Raw genomic sequence first — 25,017 nt, forward strand, 5'->3', positions numbered from 1 at the left:
TTAGACTGCCTTCGTTCTCCGCTAGATGGCGTAGAGTTACTCGGGAGACTGTGTCCAGAAATGGGATGATTAACTATTCGCGTAGAAGGAAGGGTTCAGTAGCGTGCGAAATTAACCCATACTTATATGAAAAACATTATGAAATGGTTTTCATATTACTAAAATGAATATAGGCTATGGGCATAAGTAAATAATATATCTTCTTATAGAAAAGTGTATCCCTTTCCTAATATTGCTCATGAAATACGTTTGTAATTACATTTCACATAAGTGCGTCGGTACCCTATCATCCACTCAAATCTTAAATTTTTTATAGAAAAAATAGGAAATATATTTCTAAAAATATAGGATTTTATAGGACTATATATAGTATTTCATTTACTAACTATTTAACCATTTTATCACAAAAATATCCTAATAGCTAACCATGTTAACAATAAAAAAGTAGAGACTAGAATGACTTTGTATAGGAATTTATCCTAGCAATTTAACTAACAATTTTGAGTGGCGGGATTTGAAATGGGCAAGGTTCTTGCAATGTTGAAAAAATTAGTCAAACTTTCAAGGAAATAAATGATAATCACAGAATTTGCCATAGATCTAGATTAAAATTACCTTCAAAAAGTGTCAAAATAAAATTGAATTCCCTGACTTTTCCCGGAATTTTAACAAATTCTTCAAAATCCCTGACTTTTTAGGCCCATTTTTAAATTCCCCGACTTTTCCCTGACGTGTGAGAACCCTGTTAAATTGACTATTAAATATTTTAGTTTTATGAGATTTGCTTCGCATTTCCATTGTTTTATTTCCATTGCGTGTATGATTTTAAAACCGCCTTTAATTCGTGATTTAAATCAAATTTAAATAAGATCCAACCCTGGTAAGAAGGAAGAATTGGAAACGTAGAAGTACCTCTACACGGAAGCCCCAAGCCCGGGGTATCACGCGCGGCAAGAAAAGAAGTCTGACATTTAGCTTTCCTATAAACAGGGGCAAACACAAGAGAAGGAAGTCTATATATACAAGCGCGGGTATATCTATATATCGGACGTAACGACCTAAGCCAACAGCTTGGCTAAGCTGGCAACAGGGTAAGCATCTAGTAGCCGATAGGGAAGTAACAGCGTCCGACGGCCAGCCACGCCGCTGCCAACTTAATCCGTGGTGGAAACAGCTGGCTTAAAAATCGATGCTCGACCCGGCCGTTTTCTCGCCGCCTCTCTGCGAGGAATCCAAACTTGTACGGCATTATAAGAGTACTTACGAGCAGTTTTAAAGCAACCTTGCCAGCAATACGATCGAGACAGGCTTCAACGAAGGATAGCAACATACGCCGACGCACTAGCTAATTGTTTGCGTACTCCTAACAACCATCTTCTGGGTTTTCTAAGGCGAAAGCGTGTCGATTATCAGATGAGTTTTCAGATATTTGTAGTGTATTGCCCAGAAAATTACGATTTATAACCTAGTTTTGGTTTATCATCCCCCAGCGAAGTTTAATTAAAAACTATCAGAATAATTAAAATTAACTATAGTTGTCGATAAGAATGTGTTAGATTACTGAGGACGTAAGAGTCTACCTAACAAGGAGACCATCCCGAAGTGTAACCCACGGATTTTGTTCAAACTCGGGGGATTGGTAGACCTTCATGTATCATGAAAAATCCTAAAGGGAATTTATTCAATGGGCAACCGTTTTGCCATGGCAACGAAAAATGTTTTTGACAACACAAAATATTAAATTTTCCCATTGAAAATAACATGGGATTTTGACCTCAAATTGATCAAAAGTTGATCAATGTTGATGTTTTTTTTTGTCAATTTTTATCTATTTTTTCTATTTTTGGCATTTTCGAATTTTTGAAAGGGGGGGGGCCTAGGAATCGGTCTGAATCCCATGTTATTTTCAATAGGAAAATTAAAATTTTTTGTTGTCAAAAATGTTTTTCGTTGCCATGGCAAAACGGTTGCCCATTGAATAAATTCCCTTTAGGATTTTTTATGATACATGAAGGTCTACCAATCCCCCGAGTTTGAACAAAATCGGTGGGTTACACTTCGGGATGTCTCCTTGTAAGTTCTTTTCCTAAACGGAAATGCGCCATCTAGTATCGGCCGTACATATGTTTTCTTTTATCTTTCTTAAATAAGTGCTAGTAACTTTTTAATTAAAGCGGATTTTAACGATAATATTTAATTAATTATAAACAGACAAATTTATTCTCAATTCTATTTACAGGGTCCCCTCTCAAATCTTCAATTTCTTTTTATGGGAAAATAGGATTATACTTTTAAAAAAGTAGGACTTTATAGGGCTATTTTTTTAATCATAGGATTTTATTGGATTTAAATGCTATTTCATTACGAACTTTATGCACATAAAAACAAAATCTATAATTAGATAAATAAATCTTTGATATTCACTTAAAAACTATTTAACGATTTTATCACCCAAATAAACTAATAGCTAACCATGTTAACAATAACAAAAGTAAAGACTAGAATGACTTTGTATAGGGATTTATCCAAAAGCTAAATCTAGCAATTTAACTGAGTGGCGGGAATTGAAATGGGCACAATATCAAAATTATAGAATTTAATAGGATTTTTAGGGATTTTGCTAAAAATATAGGATGTTATAGGACATTTTTGAAAATATAGGATTTTATAGGAATTATAGGACCTCTGGGGGCTCTTAATTTATAGAGACAAATTCCCAGCAGATGGCGTTTCAGACTTGCCTAGGTAAGTACCGATTCCTTCACTTAACGGATAGACTCGTACGTTCTCAATAACCTAAATAGTTTCTTGTTAAGGTATACTTTATTTCGCTTTACATTTGTACAGACAAATGGCTAGAGCCAAGTTTTCTACCCTTATTTTCGAAATAAAAATGATATGTAAAGGTGTAAGTGAATTTTTCACTCGTTAACCTACTCCCACGTAAAAACACAACGTTTCGATATTATAGCGTAAATGAAAATTACATCATTTTGCAATACGCCAACAAAGTGGATTAAATCAAACGAAGCGTTTATACCAAGAACATTTTGGCAAACATTAACACAGAAAAGAACTATACTGAGTTACAACCTTGGAAAAAATTTTAATATAATTTGGCCAAAGATATCAATACTTGATAATGTTATAATAATAATAATATTTAATAATCTGCTAGGCTAATATCCAAGGCACCACCTTAGGCCTAGGTCATCCAGCGAACTTTAAAATGATTATTTCGGTTGGCCGGGTTGCAACGCGTAGGAGGGTGGTGGCAAGTCCTTCATGCTAAGTGAGCCAACAGCTCCCTACACTAACTATTGCCGTTAACTTCAAAAAGTTTTTATAGAAAGGGGAAAGTTTTCCGAAGTGGTAAATGTCTGGTGTCAAATAATGTTACCAAAAGTGGTAAATACCGTCATGGCGAATAATACTAATATGCCAAATAGTGGCCAATAATAAATTTTAATAATAAAAAAACATACAAAAGAAAAATATATTTGTGCTATTTTAGACAAATATACTGGATTAGTTGCCTGGTTTTGGGCTAGAAACTCAATTATAGCCCAATCAATTTATTTCTTTTGGCTATTTTTCAGCGATTTTGAGTTTGAATTCGTCGGCTATATATCTTTAAGGTGTTTTTAATGGTTCTTTTGTGAAAAACCGAAACATTATCTCACATGTAAGTGATACTACATATCTGAAAGATATTATTTACATCATTTAAATGCATTTACTGATGATTAGTCACTATTTGTAACTTTTTGCCATATTTGCCACTGACATGGACTTTATTCTAAAAAAGTGACATTTAGGTAACACTGGGTTAAAACCTCTTTAAGCAATAGGAAGAGAACTTGCAAACTCAACGCAGAAGGAGTTGTTCCGAGTTTTTACAAAGTGCCACAAGTTTGGTTAAATTAAATAAAATAAGTTAAAAGCGATTTTACCTATAACCCTATTTAAGATTGCAACCGAGTATAGTCGTAGAAATAATTGAAAAATATCTCACCTTTTTCCCATCTAGTTCATGGGGTCCATTAGCTAAAACTTTATCTACGCTAGCTGGGTCGGAAAACGTTACGAAACCAAATCCCCTGCAAAGAGAGATACAAAAATGGATTAAGTCAACTGTATAATAAACACACACACACACACGGGCGACAAACTGACAGTTCAACGTGAATAAGATTCGAGATTATAGCAAAAATACACAAATTTTTGACAAGTTTGAAAACGAGGGCGAATTCTAGATAAGCATCTGTTCAACGACGATTTACAATATTCCCCCGAAAAGCTAAATCCTATTCTGAGCGGAGCTCCTAAAATATTTAAAACAAAACACAGACTGGGAAATATATATAGACAGGTAAGCCTTTGCGTATAACGAGATGCTGCTAAATTTAATTGCTTTTGTAAATTGCTCTCGCTCAGTTCACTATATATACACGGGGACAGTGTTGGTCGACGCGCCTACTCACTGCCTTTCCCTCCACTTTCGCTAGCCCCCCCCCCCCCTTACAATTCCCGCTGAATTTATGACTCAATTTAAAAGACTACGCTTAGGGTATTGTACAGCGACTAACGTATTCCAAATTTCGGGGGTTAGGGCTTAGTCTCCCTAGTCGTTTGGAACCGAAATGAAATCGTCCAACGTCTTTCGGTTAGCGAAAAAGAAAGCTAAATTAATCGCTAAATTAGTCCAAAAGAGTTTCGGTGCTAAAAAAAAGTATCATCGTCTTCACCACAGCCTTATTTTTGTATTTCAAATTCCAGTTTCGTTTACAAAGTACAGTCATCTATAGCGCTTAAAACTGCTTGGACAATTTTAATTTTAATTTAAAGTTATTTATTTATAACCAGAAGAATATAATATACACTTAAAAATATTTAGTTGCTTGTAATAGTAGTGCTTATCGTGCTTAAAATAGTTTTGGAAATTTTAATATTAATAGTTAATTAGTTGTAATCAGGAGTATATAATATATATTTTACATAAAATGTATACGTTCTCTATAAAATTGAAATATTTAAGTTCTCTATAAAATTTATATGTATACGTTTTCTATAAAATTTAAATGTATACGTTCTCTATAAAATTTAACTGTATACGTTTTCTATAAAATTTAAATGTATACGTTATCTATAAAATTTAAATGTATACGTTCTCTATAAAATTTAAATATATACGTTCTCTAAAAATTTAAATGTATACGTTCTCTGTAAAATTTAAATGTATACGTTCTCTATAAAATTTAAATGTATACGTTCTCTATAAAATTTAAATTAATTTCTTCTCAACAGAAATCCGCGGTTAGTTGGAAGCCTAAAATAATCTTGTAATATTTGGCATTCGCTGGGAATTTCTACGAGGGTTAAAAATTGGGATCTGACAAATAACTAATGACGGGTTATTGCGAGGAGGCGAAAAGTGTCGATCCCTTATATTTTTTCCTCTTCCACACAAGCCCGCGGGCGACAACTGCAAACCACCGAAACCGCGATGAATTTTAATGACAATTTATTAGGCGGATTGTATACAAAGATAAATTTGATTCGAATATATTTTAATGAATTAATCTGGCGGGTTTTCCCTTACCCCGTTTTAAAGGGGAATCCCTACGAATGTTTAGTAACGGTTTCCGCCGCTAGATGGGGTGAAAAACTCTCAACTTGGCGTTGCGTTGATTAGTTACGATTAAGTAAATTCTTCTCGCTTTCGGTAATGTTCCCGTGGCGAATTAGAACCTGTTCGATTCAAAAATTTATCGTGTTAAAAATAAAAGTGGTTTCGTGTTTGGAAGAGACGAAATTTAATAAAAGTAATTTATATTGAAAATATGGTTGGACTAAAATATTTTTTATCAAATTATTAATAAAATTATTTTTATAAAGTAATAACAGAAGTAAATGAACCGAAGTAATCGAAATAGCGTTCAGAATCGGAGGGCGTTTTCCTTATGAAAATGATGAGAAAATGGAGTCAAATAAAAGCAAATTTCCATCTCCGTCTTTGACGCCATAAATTGCACTTGGGAATTGTGGGTATAGCTATTTCTATGTATAAAAAACGGTTTCATAAAAACCAAATTTTTTTTCGGCCTAGGAGCGCGCAAAATTTCAAATTCGAGGTCATAAGGAAAACGCCTCCAACATGATAACTTCGGTTCATTTACTTTTGGTAATTTATATTAAAAAAATGATCCGATTAAAAATTACGTTTTACCGAGGCATGTTAAACATAATTTTTAGTCCGACCATATTTTCAATTTATATTACTTTATTTAAAATAGTTTTAATAATAATATATATATACATAATACGGTTAAGATAATAAATAATATAAATTAAAAAGATAAAACCAAGCCGATAAGTGTATTTAACTTAATAGTACAGTCGGTTTTGAAATTTTTTTAAATATTAATGAGGGAAAGAGATAAGTTTAGCGCTTAAAATTTAAATGTTTAATTTGGGAGGTAGAGCCAAAGGCGCTTTTAGGCTCTCTATAAAATTATTATACAATATTGTGGCAACCTTAGGAAGGGATAAAGGGATTATTTTAAATGATCTTTATTTCATCACGATCAGGTACAATTAAATTCGAAATTAAGCAAATAAAAGAAAATATATTTTAATGCGAATTGTAATAAATTTATTCCCTTTCAACGTTTGAACCGAGTATTCAAATATTATTCGATTTAGAATTCAATTAGCCTAACAATAGATAGAAACGTATACCGGATAAAATAGTCCGATGGTGGCAAGTAAATAAACCTTGGTCATTCGCCGAGTGTTACAATATGTAAATGAAAAAATACTTAAAATTCGAGAAAAAATAGGCTAAATTTAGTTTCGTTTTTAAGTGCTTCTCTCTTGATTATTTTCACCAAAACTTTACTCTCACGGTATTACTAGAAATAACAGGGCTCCCAGCGATTTTTTAAAAATATTATAGGAATTATAGGAAATTTCATAGAAAATATAGGAATTTATAGGAACATTTTTAGCCAAAAAATAGGAATTTATAGGAACATTTTTAACCAAAAAATAGGAATTTATAGGAACATTTTTAGCCAAAAAATAGGAATTTATAGGAACATTTTTAACCAAAAAATAGGAATTTATAGGAACATTTTTAGCCAAAAAATAGGAATTTATAGGAACATTTTTAACCAAAAAATAGGAATTTATAGGAACATTTTTAACCAAAAAAATAGGAATTTATAGGAGTATATTGAAATTATAGGAACATATTAGCTAAAAATAGGAATTTATACGAACAATTTTGAAAAAATAGGAAATTATAGGAGTGTATTGAAATTATAGGAATTTATAGGAACTCTGGGAGCCCAACCGTTGATGTTTTCGGGAACACCGGACCTAAGCCAGAGCTAAGCTCTATTTAGAAGGCAAATTTTTCACAAACGTTAAGGCTGTTTTCTTATACATTATTTTTAAAGTTATAGGAATTTCTGGATATAGCTATAGAAAAACTAGAAAATTTCGAAAAAAAAAGGGATTTATAGGAACAATTTTGAGAAAATAGGAATTTATAGGAGCATATTGAAATTATAGGAATTTATAGGAATTATAAATAGTAGATCGCGGGATTTAATAGGATTTCAAAGGAAGCTAAATTGAAAATTCCAGTCAAAACGCAACCATAAGTAACAGAATAACAATATCTAATTTTAAGACTGAACCAATTTTCGACAGTGACACTTGCGTCCAAGAGTACCCGAGATGTTTATTTCACATTTTGTTCGAAGTCGGGCATGAGATATGAAATTTCCCAATAGGAGACGTTGCACTACAAATTCGATTTGACATGGCAACCGAAAATGTTTTTGACCACTTAAAACCACAAAATCTCCGTTTAAAAAAGCATGGGATTTTCTCGGTTGGGCTCTGTGCTTAACTAAAGCTTAATTTAAAAAAACTTTGAAAATGAATTCGGTTATATTTTTTTTAGTCGTCATACTTAATCGATTGGCTAGCCACTGTCAGATAGACTAACACTAATTACGCGTACTCAACACTAATGATTCCACTAATGACGAAAAGTTTTATTCTTTTATCAATCATATTACCCCTTTTGTAATAATTTTTAAAAGTCACTATAATGACTTAGGTTTAGAAAATATTGCACGATGTATCAGGCTTTGAAAATTTTATAGGAAAAATACGAATTTTAGAAGCGAATTATAGGAAAATATAGGAAATAAAATAGGATAATTATAGGGAAATAGGAATTTATAGGAAGGCATTAAATTATAGGAAATATAGGAAATAAAATAGGATAATTATAGGGAAATAGGAATTTATAGGAAGGCATTAAATTATAGGAAATATAGGAAATAAAATAGGATAATTATAGGGAAAGAGGAATTTATAGGAAGGCATTAAATTATAGGAAATAAAATAGGATAATTATAGGGAAATAGGAATTTATAGGAAGGCATTAAATATAGGAAAATATAGGAAGTCTGGTCATCGTGGATGTATTTTTTTCTCCAAAAAGTATTGTGAAAACATGTTTCAAACATTAGACAATAGAATATTTTAAAATCTTTTAAAGGAAATATAGGAAATTTATAAGTGAAATATAGGAAGACAATTGGAATAAAAAGGAAATAGGAGAAAATTAATTATACAATAAGAGAAAACAAAATTTTTTAAAGGGGGTATAACATTCAAAATAAAGTTGATAACCGATAAAATTAGTAGAAAACTATCGTCGAACAGTGTTGGAAATAAGCATCTTTAAAACGAGGACGTTATAAAGACTTATAAGGGTAAAATATCAACTATTTCAATTTAGAAAATATTGCACGATGTATCAGGCTTTGAAAATTTTATAGGAAAAATAGGAATTTTAGAAGCGAATTATAGGAAAATATAGGAAATAAAATAGGCGAATTTATTGGAAATATAGGTAACTAAATAGACCAATTATAATAAGCGTTTTTAAAAACTAGGACGTTTTAAAGACTTCTAAGGGTTTAAAATATCAACTATTTTAATTTCTCCAGACTTTTGATTTAAAATATAGGGTATTATAGGAAATTTATTGAAATTATAGGAAAAATTAGGAAATATAGGAACTGTGGTCACCCTGCTGGATTGAAATCAGACAACCCAGGGGATTATAGGTAAAATCAATTCCTATTAAAACAATAGTAAGAGAAAAAATGTATAATTTGTAATTTTTTCTTTACGGGCAAAAGGATTTTTACGTGCAGTAGAGAAATAAAAAAAATAGAAATACGACCGAGCTACACGCGATCAAAAGAGTGAAACAATTTCCGAGCAGGTAAAGAGATCCGAATTTAGGTTAGTAAACGTTGTTCTATCTGGGTGGAGTAATATAGCCCAGAAGAAAGTGCAGTGCGTAGAAACGAAGCTAGGAGTTCGGGGGAGGACGATATAGGAATCTTTTCCCATTGTTAAACCCTTTTTTACGAGGGCAATCAAAATGCAACTTATTCCTACGATATTATAGCGTGTATGAAATTTCCTTTTGATAGAAAGAGACCCGGCAATAATAAGCCGGTATGCGGGCTACATAGGGCGATCCTGAAGGAGAGGGGGGTAGTGGCGGCCATTTCACCTCCCCCCTCGCCTCGATGTCCCCCCCCCCCACACCCTTCAGCTCGCAGACCCTCTTTTTGGAGCGGGGAAATCAATGCCGAGAGAAAAGCATCTTCCCCTACTCTGAGAGGGGGGTGGGTCGGATGGGAAGCATCCGAGAGAACGGGGGGAGGGAGGGACGCCGCTGCGAAAGGGGGAAGCGAAACCACGGGGGCAAAGCACGTCTCTTTCTTATCGAGAAGCTTAGGAGGGAATTTTGCCATTGAATATTACACCACTGAGTTTTTTTTAGAGCCCGAGAACAGAACACGTTTCTCTACAGTATAACATTTCAGAACGCTGACCCGAGAGCGCGTGGTGCAAAAAGTGCCCACGCCTTTAGAGGAACGAATGAAAAACTACAGTCATTTCTCTCTCTACCCTTGAAAAAAAATGCAGGCGGTATTTTCACGTTGGCGTTAAAACTCTCTCGGCGTCCTTCTGCTAGGAAACAACAATGGCAGTGGCGGGGAATCACTAGCAAAGGCCTCGCCAGCGTCTCGACGCTGCAGCAGACGCTCCAATATCTGTCTCTCTCCTCCCGCGTTGCGCGCAGGTTTTTTCGCCGGCTGTCTACTACGACTACGCGGGGAGGAAGGAAGCGGAGACGTCTCAGCTAAGCCTCGGCCAAAAGGATTATTTTTCATACCACCCGCAGTTTACCCAAGCGTTCGGGAGTTTTTTTCTTGTTTGCTCAAAACGGCCCAAGAATTTTTAATAAGATTGTTTTTATTTTTTAAACGGATTTAATTTAAATTCTCGGAAAAATAAATCGATTTATTAATAATTGTTATTACTGTCAAAATAAGTACGCTTTAAGAGAATCCCTAAAGCTTGTCCGATTACGAAGAGTTATCTAAACTAGGAAATGTCAGATGATTAGGATGGGATGATAACGACACTACGCTTCGGGGAGCTACGACGCGGTATTAAAAGTAAACAAACCCAACTTTCGATATCTATAAGGGTAATAAAAAGACCCGCTACTCGCATCTGAAGAGTCACTTATTATATTTTTGCAAAGGCCCCCCTCTCCGTAACTAACTGATAGGCGAACACTCAATGGAGAGCGGGTGATAACGAAGAAAATGAGCAAAAATAATGAATGAAAAACGCTTACCTCGAACGACGCGTTGTCGGGTCCTTCATCACCATAACTTCGGTGATTTCTCCAAATTTGCTAAAATACTCCCTAAGGCCTTCTGAAAATTGAAGTGAGAAAAGCGAATTAAAATTCAACCCTTATTCAAACAGCCGCGCAGAAATCTGACTAGTCGGAATTAACTTTATTCTCGCGAATCGAGAGAGGCACCGGAGAACGGAATTTCCCGTTGTTTACCTTTAAAGTGCAAGGTTAAACTTTCAGAAAGCCCGAGAATATTTTACGAAACCGCCTCTCCTGGCTCTCCCACGCGTTACTTTTGCTGTTAAAGGGAACAACTTTATCGTAGAATATTTGAAAAGCACTCTTTACACACTGGCCAAACTTAAACTTATCCCGAAACTTTTAACTTTAACGACATCCCGTTTATTCAAATCTCTAAATGTCATCGCCGAGGCTTACGTATATAAAGAATCAAAATAAAATATGACACAAACTTACCTGGAGCTGTCTGCCAGCTTAGCCCACCTATAAACATTTTTCTGAAACGGAAAAAACAACTCGATTACTGGACGGTACTTTCATTTACATTCGGTTCTTTAAAAGAACCGTTGTTTTTAATTAAAACCAAAATGACGCGTTAATTCGCCGTTGACCGAAACCGAAACGACGCGATAATTTGGCGGAGAAGACGCGTTTTTGATTTCGTCCGTTTGTCAGGAGGTAAGAATTGTCAAAAAGGGGGAAATCCCAAAAGGTAATTTTCGCGTCGTTTTGTAAAATGTTCGCGCACAGCATTATATAAAAGAAACGGTGCACTTTACACAACACATTTTGCGTTTCGAGATGGCGGAAAAAAAGTGGTAAAAACAAAAAACATCAACAAAAAGGCACACATCAAGAGGCGACGAGTAGCGGCGAGGTGTTGAAAAAAATAGTCGTCGAATGTGAACTTGGTCGGCAAAGGGGGCCCCGCGATATTGGGTCAGCGATGGCAAAGAACGGCTGGGATGGCTTGAGAGGAAACGTTGGGGCCGGCAACGGTGGACGAGAGAAAGGCCCGAATTTCGCCCGGATAAAATGGGAAAGGAAAAAGATGACTTAAAACCTACCCTGGATCGTGGGGAGCTTCACTGGGACTACCCGAACTACTTTGTTGACTCTCGGATTCCATAGGGAATAGGTTAATATATTATATTAATATTATTTTGACGTAAAAATCTACTAAGTAACCCGAAACACTACAGCTACTACTCTAAAAACCGACAGCAGCGGCTCAGACCGGCACGTGTGTTCGGCGCGCTCTACAACCCGAACGAAGAGCGGTCCATGGGTGGGTTATCCCGACGAGCCGAAAACGCGTCCAGGGGGGGGACAGAACCACGACTAGTGCGCCGAAATGTTACGGAATAGGGGACTGAAAGTGATTGATGGCCCCCGGAATGCTCCCTCATTGGACGAGAGACGCGCGCAGGCGCCCGCTAGTCGATTTCTTCGACGTCACACCAACGTCACCCACAGAAACGCCTTTCCCGCCGACAATCAGCGGCGCTAGTTACCAAACCCGAGCGGCGGCCGAGGCAAGAAAACGGCCTCGAGTCTCTCTCTCTCTCTCTTGAGAAGAGCGAAGTAACGTATTCCGAAGCCAACGTTCTCCCCTAGGGGCAGCCGCTGGAATCAAAGCGGCGGGGGTGGAAAATAGGTACGACAGTGCGCGCCTTGATAGAATGCGAGGAGAAGCAGACAACGAATAGAAGGGGGAATCATTTCTTTTCTTTTTTCCCTCCCTCCGAGCATCATCCGTGTAGGCACCCAACAAATTATGATAAATGACCAAATAAAGTTACGAAATACATACGAAAAAATGTCCAAAAAGTCTATTTATTTACGGCAATTTATCACGCAATTATAATTATTAGTCTATATCCAGCTCTAAATAGTGGATATTAAAAAAATCGAATTAATTGGAAATTAATTCACGAAGAAAATTGGTTCCGATCGACTTTAGTTCCGTTCTGAGTCAGTGACGTCCAAGGGAACGGACGATGATTCTAAAACTGGCAACAATGGCGTTCGATCGAGAACGCGTTAAACTTTTCGACCACTAGATGGCAATAGCGATCAGGGAGATCAACTTTTGTCGTTCTATTAACCGTTTCTTCTACCAAATAGTGCAAATACCTTGGCAACGCGATTCAGATTTTAACATATTAAATAATGAAGTCAAAATTTGAGGTGTTTTTGATTAAATGCTTTTAATCACATGATTTAATTACGAAAAACATCATTTACTTTGTCCAATTATTTACCCATAAGTATCGAATGTAGAAATTTGCTTAGGAACCCATTAGTTTTTTAAAATAAATTTTATAATTAAGCCAAAAACTGACCTTTACTATGAATCGCGCGGACGTGCACATTTGGAAGAAACCGTAAAACGGACAAAAAATAGTGCGTCGATAATTGGGCGTTTTCCGTTTTCTGACTGCGTGCGCTATAAACAATTCAAGGGTAAAATAAAAACCGAATTGATATAATAATATAGCAGTCAGTTCACGTGGAGGGCTTCTTTAGTCAAAGCCTAGAAAGAATGTTACACTTTTTATTAATCTATTAAACCTACTAAATATATGCTAATTTAAACATTAATTATGATTCAATTAAAATTTTAATATAAAAGATTGAATATTGAATGGATGAATGTATTTTTTTTCGCTGAAAACACACGAATACTCAAGGAGAAGATAACATAAAGGGGAGATAATATTTACCCACGGTATAATAACAACATAGAATATTTGACAAGGGAGAAGATCCTTTCACAGGGGTAACGCCATAAGAGGAAATGTTTTTTTTAAATAAAGTCTTACTAGATGGCACCAGCAGTCAGAACCGTTGTAATTTCAAATTATCTAAAAACCGTTAAAAAAATATTATTATTCTTATTTTGGCCAAATAGAACTTTTATTATAAAGATTAGATGTGGTTTTTTGTAATTAACAACTATGTACAATGTAATTATTTTTTACGTATTATCATATGTAACATAATAGTTCGAAAGCGTACCGTCAGAATTATTGACAATAACCTTATCTCGCGCATACTACGCAAATTTTTATCTCCCTTAATATTTTTACAATATCTCAAATTTATGAAATATTTATTATTTATCTAATCTTGATTTTTAAAACATTGAAGTCTAATTTATTCAACCCGTTTTCCTTGAGTGTCCGCCCTCTTTATAATTTACGTAAAACTCAAATACTAAACGTAGACTTTGCTTGCACGTCCCTATAAGTTAATTCAATATTCTATAAATCTATTACTCAATTTAATGAACTGTACCTCTTAAATAATATTTCTTTAGTAGAAATTATGTTTAATTCAGAGAAAACGGCATGGTATTAGAAGATAAAACTTATTTTATACAAGACGTTTCGAGCCGAGGCTCTTCTTCAGTCGTTCGTTAGTTTTAATTTGATTTAAAATTTTACCACGCGCCATATTCAAGTTCTAATATCACGCGAGCAGAAGGTCAGCGTGTTAAAAAATAAACAAAAGTTTTACTGATTTTAACAATTTACGTGTGTAATAGAATCAATGTAACCGATAAATCCAAAGTATATGTAAGTCAGTGTGAATTATTAAAATATAAATATAAATTTAAAACCTAAAATAGAAGATTCCGCCATTCGAGGCGTTATTTATGAAATCCCTTGCTCATGTGGAAAAACGTATATTGGTGAAACAAAACGTTCCGTTTTAGACAGGATACGTGAACATAAATCCTGCGTGGCTAAGGGCGATATGAATAACGGAATTTCAAAACATATTTGGTCTACGTTAAACCACTCTATTAAATGGGATGATTACAAAATTTTAAAACGGGAAACCAATTGGTACAAAAGAAAATTCTATGAAGGATTGTATATTCGTAAACTAGGTAATTTAAATTTAGATAAAGGATGTCAAGAAGTAACTAATTGGGGTAATATTGTGATTTAAAATTTTATTTTATTTTATATTTATATTTTAATAATTCACACTGACTTACATATACTTTGGATTTATCGGTTACATTGATTCTATTACACACGTAAATTGTTAAAATCAGTAAAACTTTTGTTTATTTTTTAACACGCTGACCTTCTGCTCGCGTGATATTAGAACTTGAATATGGCGCGTGGTAAAATTTTAAATCAAATTAAAACTAACGAACGACTGAAGAAGAGCCTCGGCTCGAAACGTCTTGTATAAAATAAGTTTTATCTTCTAATACCATGCCGTTTTCTCTGAATTAAACATAATTTCTACTAATATTCACCATGGTAAATAATAAGTTTAATATATAATATTTCTTTATGCATTTTTAAATCTTTCGCATGGAAGTTTGTCACTAATTGTCTTTGATTTTATAACAAAATTTGTTAAAAATTCATAATATTTTATTTTTTTATTTATTATAATTTTTCTTTTCTTGTTTTTTGTTGTTCACTGGCAGTATAATTTTTATATAATATAATTTGTAGGCCTAAAAGTATGACATTAGGAATTTTTTACCCGAGAATTTGTCGCGTGATTTTGAATACCGTTATTTTTAGGCTTAATGCATATTTATCCGCACTATGGTTACGCAACAGACGATTTTTTTTCGGGTAAGAAAATATGCATGAGCAAGGCCACGAGTGTCATACTTAGAGGTATTTAGTTACTTATGGTATTACTTAGGTTATTATTTGTATGTTGAGATTGCTGAGCATTGGAAGCAACGCTAAAGCTCTTCTCACCTTTGTCAATCTCGCTTAATAAAATAAATACATTCTTGGTATAATTATAAGTAACATAATCACTCATAAGTATGCCTCTGTATAAAATTTCCATATGAAAAAATTCAATGATTGTTTCACACGGAATATACAATTAGTGAACTGCAAACGGAAAATTCTTATATTATTTGCGCTTTTGAAAAGAGTTACCATGGAAATAAAATCTCGAGATCGCGACTGACTATTTCCAGACTACAAATTTGATGACGCGGTTTTCGTCACGAAGTTGGAAGTGACATTAAATAAAATACCTTTATGACATACTTATAAGTGATTATGTTACATATGGTATAGCTAAAGCCTTAAAATTTACCGATTTTTATGATTGTTTGCAAATTGCACGTGCGAAGAATATACTAATAAAGCTGTGTCTTGCGAAGTAAGATCAACATTTTAACAAGCTGAGCAAGACCACTTTTATTTTATAAAATCAAACATTTGGGAATCGATCTAATATTAAATTTAGGATAAAATAGTATTTCTGATTTGTAGGTGGGCAAAATATCAAAAGGTAAATCGAGGACTTTCAAAATATCAAAAGTATGTATAAATCGCGGCGATATATCTGGAAGGAAATTTTCAATAAATTCATGAAATTTGATATACTGTCTAGCGGGGGTGGTAGCGCTGGTGGGGTTGAACAAATGACTAATAGCCAGAAAGAATTTTTCATACATTCGAGGGCGAAATTTTTCCCAGGCGCACATAAATTCCTCGAAAGGCGTTTGGATATTTGCGTAAACAATATTTGCATTCTCAGCAGATGTTACCGCTCGCGTTGCCATCCCACCCGACCAAAAATCTGCATGCGCTTCTCATTTGAGAGCGCCCCCTGTCAAGAAAAATATTTAAAATTTTGGCTTTTAAACATTCTTCCCAGTTCTCTCTCTCTCTCTCTAGCTCTGTTCCACTTTAACACCTTTCTCACTGGCGCCATATCTCTCTGACCATCTTCATCTTGAGACTCCCAGCAGTCGAAATCTCTCTCTAAGTGAAACTGGTCTTTGCCATTTTTCAAGAAAGTATCCGAGCTTCTACGGCCTATTTTTTGTAGTTAGGAAAATATTATTCCCCTTACTTTGCTACGCTATTTCAACGGGCGACTAGGTTGACATCTAGTTGAGCATTATGACCGGAAGAAAAAGTCGTATTTGTTTTAAAGAAAACTTGGCCTTCAAATTGACGTTGTCATAATGTATTTTGACAAACTGAAGTACCAATTTTTTTTAAATATGAATATAATTCAAATTGTTTTGATGGGTAATTTTTTTGTATTTAACGACAATAATTATTTTAAATTCTAATTAATAACCATAATTATATTTTAAGAATACAGTCTTGTAAGAAAACATTTTACAGCGAGAACACGTGGACCAAAAAATCTATGGGGACTCACGGTATCCGATATTTTGACACGGTAGGCGTGGCCTAAATCGGAAGGCTTACTGAGAATTCTGTTCAACTATCACTACGAGAAGCTTAGTCGTGCGACAGTGTTAGGTTAGGCTTAGTTCATTAATTTTTTTTAAGTTTAGAAATTAAATGGATTCCAGTGAATTTTATTAAAACAATGGTTAATTACAATTACTTCAACTTTTAAAAAACTAATTTAAAAAATAAAAGGTCTAAAACTTACTAAGCCTAATCATTTAACCTTGGAGGATAATTTATCGTTGACTCTAATGGCGATGTATTGGTTATTGTCGTAGCCTTAGTAAAAGTTAACCGATTTGAATTAAACTTTTAACGTAATCAGATCTAACTAAGAACTGTGTCGTAACAAGGCCCATATATAAAATTTCCATTTATGCTCTGAGATATTCGATGTTAGAGATTTTTATGTCGGCTCTATCATTGCAAGCTGTATTACGATAAGGCCATTGTTATTAGAGATGACAATGAATATAGCGGATTCTTCGAAAAACCGACTTTACTGGAGACCGTGGTGCCATCTATAAATGGCACAGGAAGCTAAATTTCAAAATAGCGAAACGATAACGTCGTCAGAAAAGCATTGCAGAGTATTATAATTAGACAACTTATGCTCTACTTACTAGGGGAGTGCCCGAGGTGTTATTTTGTTCAAAGTCGGGCGTAATGTAGACCTATATGAGATATGAAATTCCCCAAAAGGAGACGTTGCACTACCCATTCGATTTGCCATGGCAACCGAAAATATTTTTGACCACTTAAAACAAAAAAATCTCCATGGGAGTTTACCCAACAATAATCTTAAAAAAAAATTAAATTAATTAAATCACCTTTGTTAGTGACTTTAACCTAAATTATATAAGTATATCCATTTTCAATTATATTTTTATAAATTACTTTAATTAACCTTATTGAGGATTTGAGAGGTACTTTTATTTCCCGCCTTTTGGGTCAAAATGTCGCTTAACCATCTTGATTTATGTTGACGCTAGCGTCATCTGTTGAAAAAGAACTAGTACACGTCTAGCCAACACTTGCTTTACTAAACCGACCAAACCCTTGGCAAAGACTTTAAAGCTATTGCTGTAGGACTGGCAACGCTCACTATTTTTTGGTTTTAAGAATTTGGCTTATGTTCCGTCCTTATTCGGGCTAGACGTATTACATTTATTTAGCTTGATCAACCAGCCAACCAGTATTGCATGTTTGCCAGATAAAAGACAATAATGAGCCGCCCTGGTTCATGAAAAATTGGGCCAAATCTTCAGTCTCTCTATACACAAAAGTAAATAAGCACATAAGTAGGGTTTTATCGAATGGTCTATTTCTTCGTTTCAGTGTTAGATCCATAGATACAATCAAGAACCCATAGACGTACCAAGAACAGAGGAAAGGAAATTTTGCTGGATCGCCTCCTAATCGATTTTTTTTTAAAGAGGCGGAGCTATTGAGTCTTCTTCCATTATTGTTACTTCTAAGAAGAAGGCGCGAACCCTTACATATACTGAAAATTACATATTATTTTTCAGTTGCTTTCAAGTTGGCTTTAAGTGGTCGTTATTAAATGTGGTTTTTAAGTAGGTTTTTAGTTAGTTTAAGTAGTTCTTAGACCGCTTATTTTTTTGGTTTCGTAAGTTACTACAGGCGGAAAATATAAAAAGGCGGGGCTTATTTTGAAAATATAGATTAGGAGGCTCCACGACGGGCTAAAGCTATGATTACGTGTTCTTAGTACGCCTATGGGTTCTTGATACAATCTATACTCGAAGAAGGGTTTGCAAAAAATCGGATTTTTTCGGAAAAAATCAAAAAATCCGATTTATAGGATAATTATCGGATTTTTTGATAATTATCCGATCATTTGATAATTATCCGATTATTTGGATAAATTATCGGATTATTTGGATAAATATCGGATTTTTTTGATAATTATGAATATTTGGAATTTAAGTTGTAAAATTTAACGATGATTCCGATGAATTAACAACATTGCCTTTTCAAGTGTCAAAACAATTTCAAATTTTAAAGTTTAAAATTTGATAAAATACATTTTGGATAGTTGTAAACATTACATAAATGCGAGCATAAATGTCATAAATACTTAATACTGCTCTATATTGCTTTCAATATTATGAAATTAAACTTTAAAAACTGTTTTCAGAGATTTTAATTTAATTCGATAATTATCATGATTTTTTCATCGGATAAATATCGATAATTATCGTGATAATTATAATTGATAATTATCCATCGATAATTATCGACCAACCCTGACTCGAAGTCACCGTTATCTTCGACCACTACCAAAGGGGGGATTGTTCCACATCCGCCGGAAATATAGTGATCTATGTGAAATATTATTAGATTAGTGTTCTATGGTCTGCCACTCGTACGAATGGTTTTTTCTTAAAAATATTTTCCCATTTAATATATTAATTTCACCGTCATTCGTAATCATATCGGCTTCTACATTTAAAAAAAACATGGCAACCCTGTTTAAAAAGATTTTACAAACTAAAGACTAACGTTTGGACAAGAAACAGATAAAAATTAAGGTGTATTTCAACACCTTTTTAAGAAATGTTTCTGGTTCCAAATTTTTTCTGTTTAGAGGTGTTAACTCACACCATTAAAGGTGTTAAATGACTTCATTTTTACAATATTACCCAAAAATTCCAGAAAAAAAGTTTCATTAAAAGTAATCTTTAATCCCATTTTTACACCTTTTTGGTATATTTATCCGATTTGGGTACATAAGTTCGAATTTCATTCGTCCGAACGGTGGTACAAATGTCCGAATGATCATTTGTCCGAATGCCGGAAAACAGGATCGTATGTCCGAAAACGTATTCCATTTTCCCGAAAAATTTATCACAACTTTTGTTGGTAATTTAGTCGTTCAATTTATGTTAACTTTACTGGCGAATTTCATTTGTTCGAATAATCGTTTGTCCGTTTTTTCGAACATTAGGAATTGGTTGTTTTTTTTTAAATATTGTTAATATAAGAAAATAGTAACATTAACGTGAACCTAATCTAACCTAACCTAACCTAAAATATCCACAACATTCAACGCAATTCCCACTTAGTATATCGGCCAAAAGAAAAATGGACATAATAGGATAAAATGATTAGACATTATACAAAAAACGGCAATAAGAAATACTAATTTAGCGACAGAATTCGGACAAGTGATGCTACCGATTCGGACGAATGAAACAAACAAGTTGTCCAATTCGAACAATTGAAACATTTGTTATTTCGGCGGTTCGAACGAATGAAATTCGAACAAATGTACCTACCCCATTTATCCTTCTTAAGAAGAGCTCACCTTTTTACTCCATTGAAGGTGTAAATAACAGTATTGCTTTCTTTTTTAAAGGTGTAGAGTACCACAAATTAATTTTGGCATATATATGTGCACCATGATTTTTCTAAGCGATCTTTAATGCAAAGTTCCTAAGTTGCGAGATAATTTTTAATCGATGGGTGGAAAATTACGCCTTAATGTTATTGGTCTCAAGGTTTTATTTTATTTAAGTAAAACCCGTATTCCGTCGATCTGGACAGTGTCTCGATATTTCCCAAGTTGTAATTCAGGTGTATCCGATCGTGAGAGACAGGGCAGCTACTCGTTGATGGTGTGGACAATAGGCCAAACGCAAATACGGCGAATTCGCGACAAAGGTATTTCGTAAATGATCTAGACTCAATATACGAGAGGGGCTTCCAATAACAATGCCTCTCTTCATTCGTATACGGTAAACACAAACAGTTTAATTACGGAAGGTAGCTCAGTTCCATTATACGCGGTTAACTTAAATCGAAACGGCAGGCGTATTTTACCAAACGCGTCCTAACGGTACCCTTCTAATTCCAAATACCATTACCATTACGTACGCTCTTGCCCCGTTATTCCGCGTATTGAATTAAACTTACTCGGATCCATCTTTGTAGCGGTTTTTATAGCGGTTCCAAAACCGTCGCTTGCTAAGGTCTAATCAAGCGTAACAACGTTTCAACCAAACATTGTGGGCCAATGCTTGTCGCAAATCGAGTTTTTCCGTGTCAATGAGTGAATGGAGAAAACTTATCACAAAGTGTTGGCCAAACAAACGATTTCAATATAATTATAATACAACTTTTAAAGGTCAATTAGTTTGTACAATTTGTTGGAGATATACAACTATTCGAAATTGAACCAATGAAATTATGTTCTTCCGTGACGTCACTGACACGGGAACTTTGAAACCTTTGACCCTTCGACCCATCGCTTTTATCGAATGGTAATTTGGAAGAACTGCTTGTTAGTTGAAACATGGACCAGGAATCTAATATAAAGGGACTCACTGTTCAGGCTTAAAAAAGCACGCGTGAATACTGGGAATAGGGAAATCACGGTTAATTTTAGTTCAATGTGGACAAGCTTGGTGTCGCTGAAGTCGATTTCCGACGTAGTTTCAATTTTGACAAAATGGCGCCGTGGTTGTCGGTCAAATGATTAGACTTACCAACGACGTAGGTTTTAGACCTTTTATTTTTAATAATTTTAGAAATTGGTTCTTTAAAAGTTTAAGTAATGATAATCAACAATGTTAAGTTAAAATAACCACTTAGCCGCGTATGTCTAGGGTTTTTTATCAAATTAATTAGAATCCATTTCATTTATAAACTTAAAAAATTTAATGAACTAAACCTAACCCGAGGGGCAGGTCACTTCCTTGATTAACGACGCACCCCTCGAAAGATTAAATCCGATTAAATCGTTATTATTTTGATTAAATTCAATTTAATCACGATTATGTTGATTACATCACTTTAAATCATGTTTAAATGATTAGATCATGATTAAAAAGATTAGATCATGATTAAAAAGATTAGATCATGATTAAAAAGATTAGATCATGATTAAAAAGATTAGATCATGATTAAAAAGATTAGATCATGATTAAAAAGATTAAATCATGATTAAAAAGATTAAATCATGATTAAAAAGATTAGATCATGATTAAAAAGATTAGATCATGATTAAAAAGATTAGATCACGATTAAAAAGATTAGATCATGATTAAAAAGATTAGATCATGATTAAAAAGATTAGATCATGATTAAAAAGATTAGATCATGATTAAAAAGATTAGATCATGATTAAAAAGATTAGATCATGATCAAAAAGATTAGATCGTGATTAAAAAGATTAGATCGTGATTAAAAAGATTAGATCGTGATTAAAAAGATTAGATCGTGATTAAAAAGATTAGATCGTGATTAAAAAGATTAGATCGTGATTAAAAAGATTAGATCACGATTAAAAAGATTAGATCATGATTAAAAAGATTAGATCATGATTAAAAAGATTAGATCATGATTAAAAAGATTAGATCATGATTAAAAAGATTAGATCATGATTAAAAAGATTAGATCATGATCAAAAAGATTAGATCGTGATTAAAAAGATTAGATCGTGATTAAAAAGATTAGATCGTGATTAAAAAGATTAGATCGTGATTAAAAAGATTAGATCGTGATTAAAAAGATTAGATCATGATTAAGAAGATTAGATCATGATTAAAAAGATTAGATCATGATTAAAAAGATTAGATCATGATTAAAAAGATTAGATCATGATTAAAAAGATTAGATCATGATCAAAAAGATTAGATCGTGATTAAAAAGATTAGATCGTGATTAAAAAGATTAGATCGTGATTAAAAAGATTAGATCATGATTAAGAAGATTAGATCATGATTAAAAAGATTAGATCATGATTAAAAAGATTAGATCACGATTAAAAAGATTAGATCATGATTAAAAAGATTAGATCGTGATTAAAAAGATTAGATCGTGATTTAAAAGATTAGATCGTGATTTAAAAGATTAGATCATGATTAAAAAGATTAGATCATGATTAAAAAGATTAGATCATGATTAGAATGCTTAAATCACGTTTAATGATGGTTAGAATGTTTATATCTGATTTAATAATGATTGAATGATTAAATATGATTAAAATGATTAAATCCTGATTAAAAAGATTAGATCATGATTAGAATAATTAAATAACGTTTAAATCGTAATTAGATTTTATAATCTCAATTAAATTTTTTAATCTTGATTACCCTATTTAATCACGATTACCCTGATTTAATAATTTTACTATGATTAAGACGCATCAAAAATGGAAGTGACCTGTCCCTCGACCTAACCTAACTTTCTCGCACGTACTGTCGCTTAAGCCCCGACTAAGTCTCTTGGAAAATAGATTAATTTATTAGCGAGACATTATAATTAAAAATTAACGACATAAATCTTAGTCCGGATTAATGTTTTTACGACCCAATTGACGTGATCAGTAAATTAATAATTTTACAATTCACGCTGCAAAAAAACCTTTAATTTTAATCCTTGGGTGTAGCTATATTTCGGCGATGGGCGTATATCATCGTCATTTAGAAATGCAGAAAGAGACAAACATCTATAAAAGAAGAGCAGGAAAACGAGCTGCGACTTCAAATTAGAAAGCTACTAAGCCTAATGAAAAAGCGTGTTTGGTGGCGTTGGAGAAAACCGCGTTTCACCGCTAGGGGGCTAAAACTAGAATGAAAGTGACGGATTATCAAAGGTTGATATAGAAAAAAAAAACAACAGAGTTGGTAGACACGAAAATTTTCTCCAAGTACGCATGGTTAACGTATAATTTTGCTTTCTACGTCTATGCTTTTGAGGACAGCGTCGTGTCACCCAGAGCGTGGGTGTACCAGTCGTATTTCGCGAATAGCACCGCCTCCTGGTGGCGAGAGGCGGGGTTTTTTAAAATATGCAGTTTCTATCTAAAGCTTGATTTACATATTTTACATTATTTTTATCGTACCCTTCAATGTATTCGTATATTCGTACTACGGCGGTTTTAGGGGGTATGTATTAATTTTAACGGGAGTTATAAGTGGGGGGGGGGGGGGGGGGGTTTGGGGTATAGGGTACGTTTCGTATACCCGGATAATCGATTTTAATACGAGGTATAGAGGGGCGAAAAAATGGCCATCTTTCGATGTTATCTTTCTCGTAAAATGTATTCGGGAAGCCTTATCTGAGGAATAATGCTTCGTTCCAAATTATTCAAATGGGTTCGAATTAAAGTAATGGTGGAAAAAGCCAATACATTTTATGCCCTGTAATCGCGTAATCAATAAATACTCCCCCATTGCGAAATCAAGATAAATTATATTAAGGTAGATGAATATATATTCAAATTAAGTTGTATACCGTAACACGCGCGAAAAATTCGAGGAATATATATCAAATATTTATTAACATATTTGGAATGCATTATTTATTATTAATACTCATTATTTATTTTTTGAAAATGGCGACTCAATACTATAAAAACTGCCTTAAAGGCCTAGTATTTCTTCTGCCTGTTTTAATTTAAGTTTTCTTCCCGCCGCGCAAATATCCTGATGGTAGGCCATCCGCAGAACACGTTGGCCTACCACCAGGATATTTGCGCGGCGGGAAGAAAACCTAAAGGAAAACAGGCAGAAGAAATACTAGGCCTTTAACGTCCTTCGTAATAAGCATATAGGTCCTAGACTAGATTTGATTTTTAGTGGCTTGAAGCATACAGGTCTAAGACTGGTCCTACTCGATTTATGAGGATATTTTACATAATTTAATGTATATAATTTAATATCAAGCAATCTAAGACTTTATACCCTCTAAGATCTTAATTAAAATTAAAATTAAAAATTAAAAAACAAATTATGACCCTAATGACTGAATTAATGTAACTAACTCTTTGCGGAAATAAAATAATTTGAAGAAAGATTTTAAAAGATATTTTAAGTTTTTTTATGGGGGTAAAAATACTTAATTCCTTTGACATTTAATTACTTACTTGCCCACCCCCCCAATGTATGGTTGTATGTACAATTAATTTAAATATTATCAATTTTGCGTCCACAACCCAATATCCCGGATACGCCACTGTTACTCAAACGTCAAATGTTAAATAACATTAGAAAACGA

At 33.7% G+C, this 25,017-nt stretch overlaps 1 protein-coding gene across 13 annotated transcripts in view; it reads right to left on the reverse strand.

The window, feature by feature from the left end:
• Nucleotides 1-25,017, reverse strand: part of Rbp6 (RNA-binding protein 6) — a 429,839-nt gene that overhangs the window by 299,191 nt on the left and 105,631 nt on the right. For 4 of the 13 annotated variants that reach the window (XM_090163569.1, XM_090163568.1, XM_090163566.1 and 1 more), the window contains exons 1-4: nt 11,848-12,103; nt 11,237-11,277; nt 10,754-10,835; nt 4,016-4,100 (exon numbers count right to left, since the gene is read on the reverse strand). In XM_090163569.1, coding sequence (XP_090019695.1) covers nt 4,016-4,100; nt 10,754-10,835; nt 11,237-11,277; nt 11,848-11,909 — 270 coding nt within the window. In that variant the 5' untranslated portion in view covers nt 11,910-12,103. Of the gene's footprint in view, nt 1-4,015; nt 4,101-10,753; nt 10,836-11,236; nt 11,278-11,847; nt 12,105-25,017 lie in introns of those variants that run through there. The other 9 variants (XR_016477331.1, XR_016477330.1, XM_090163567.1 and 6 more) reach the window with 5 other exon arrangements.

Source organism: Leiobunum rupestre, chromosome 11, assembly GCF_980474605.1.
Source record: "Leiobunum rupestre chromosome 11, qqLeiRupe1.1.hap1, whole genome shotgun sequence".
NCBI classification, from domain to species: Eukaryota; Metazoa; Arthropoda; class Arachnida; order Opiliones; family Sclerosomatidae; genus Leiobunum; species Leiobunum rupestre.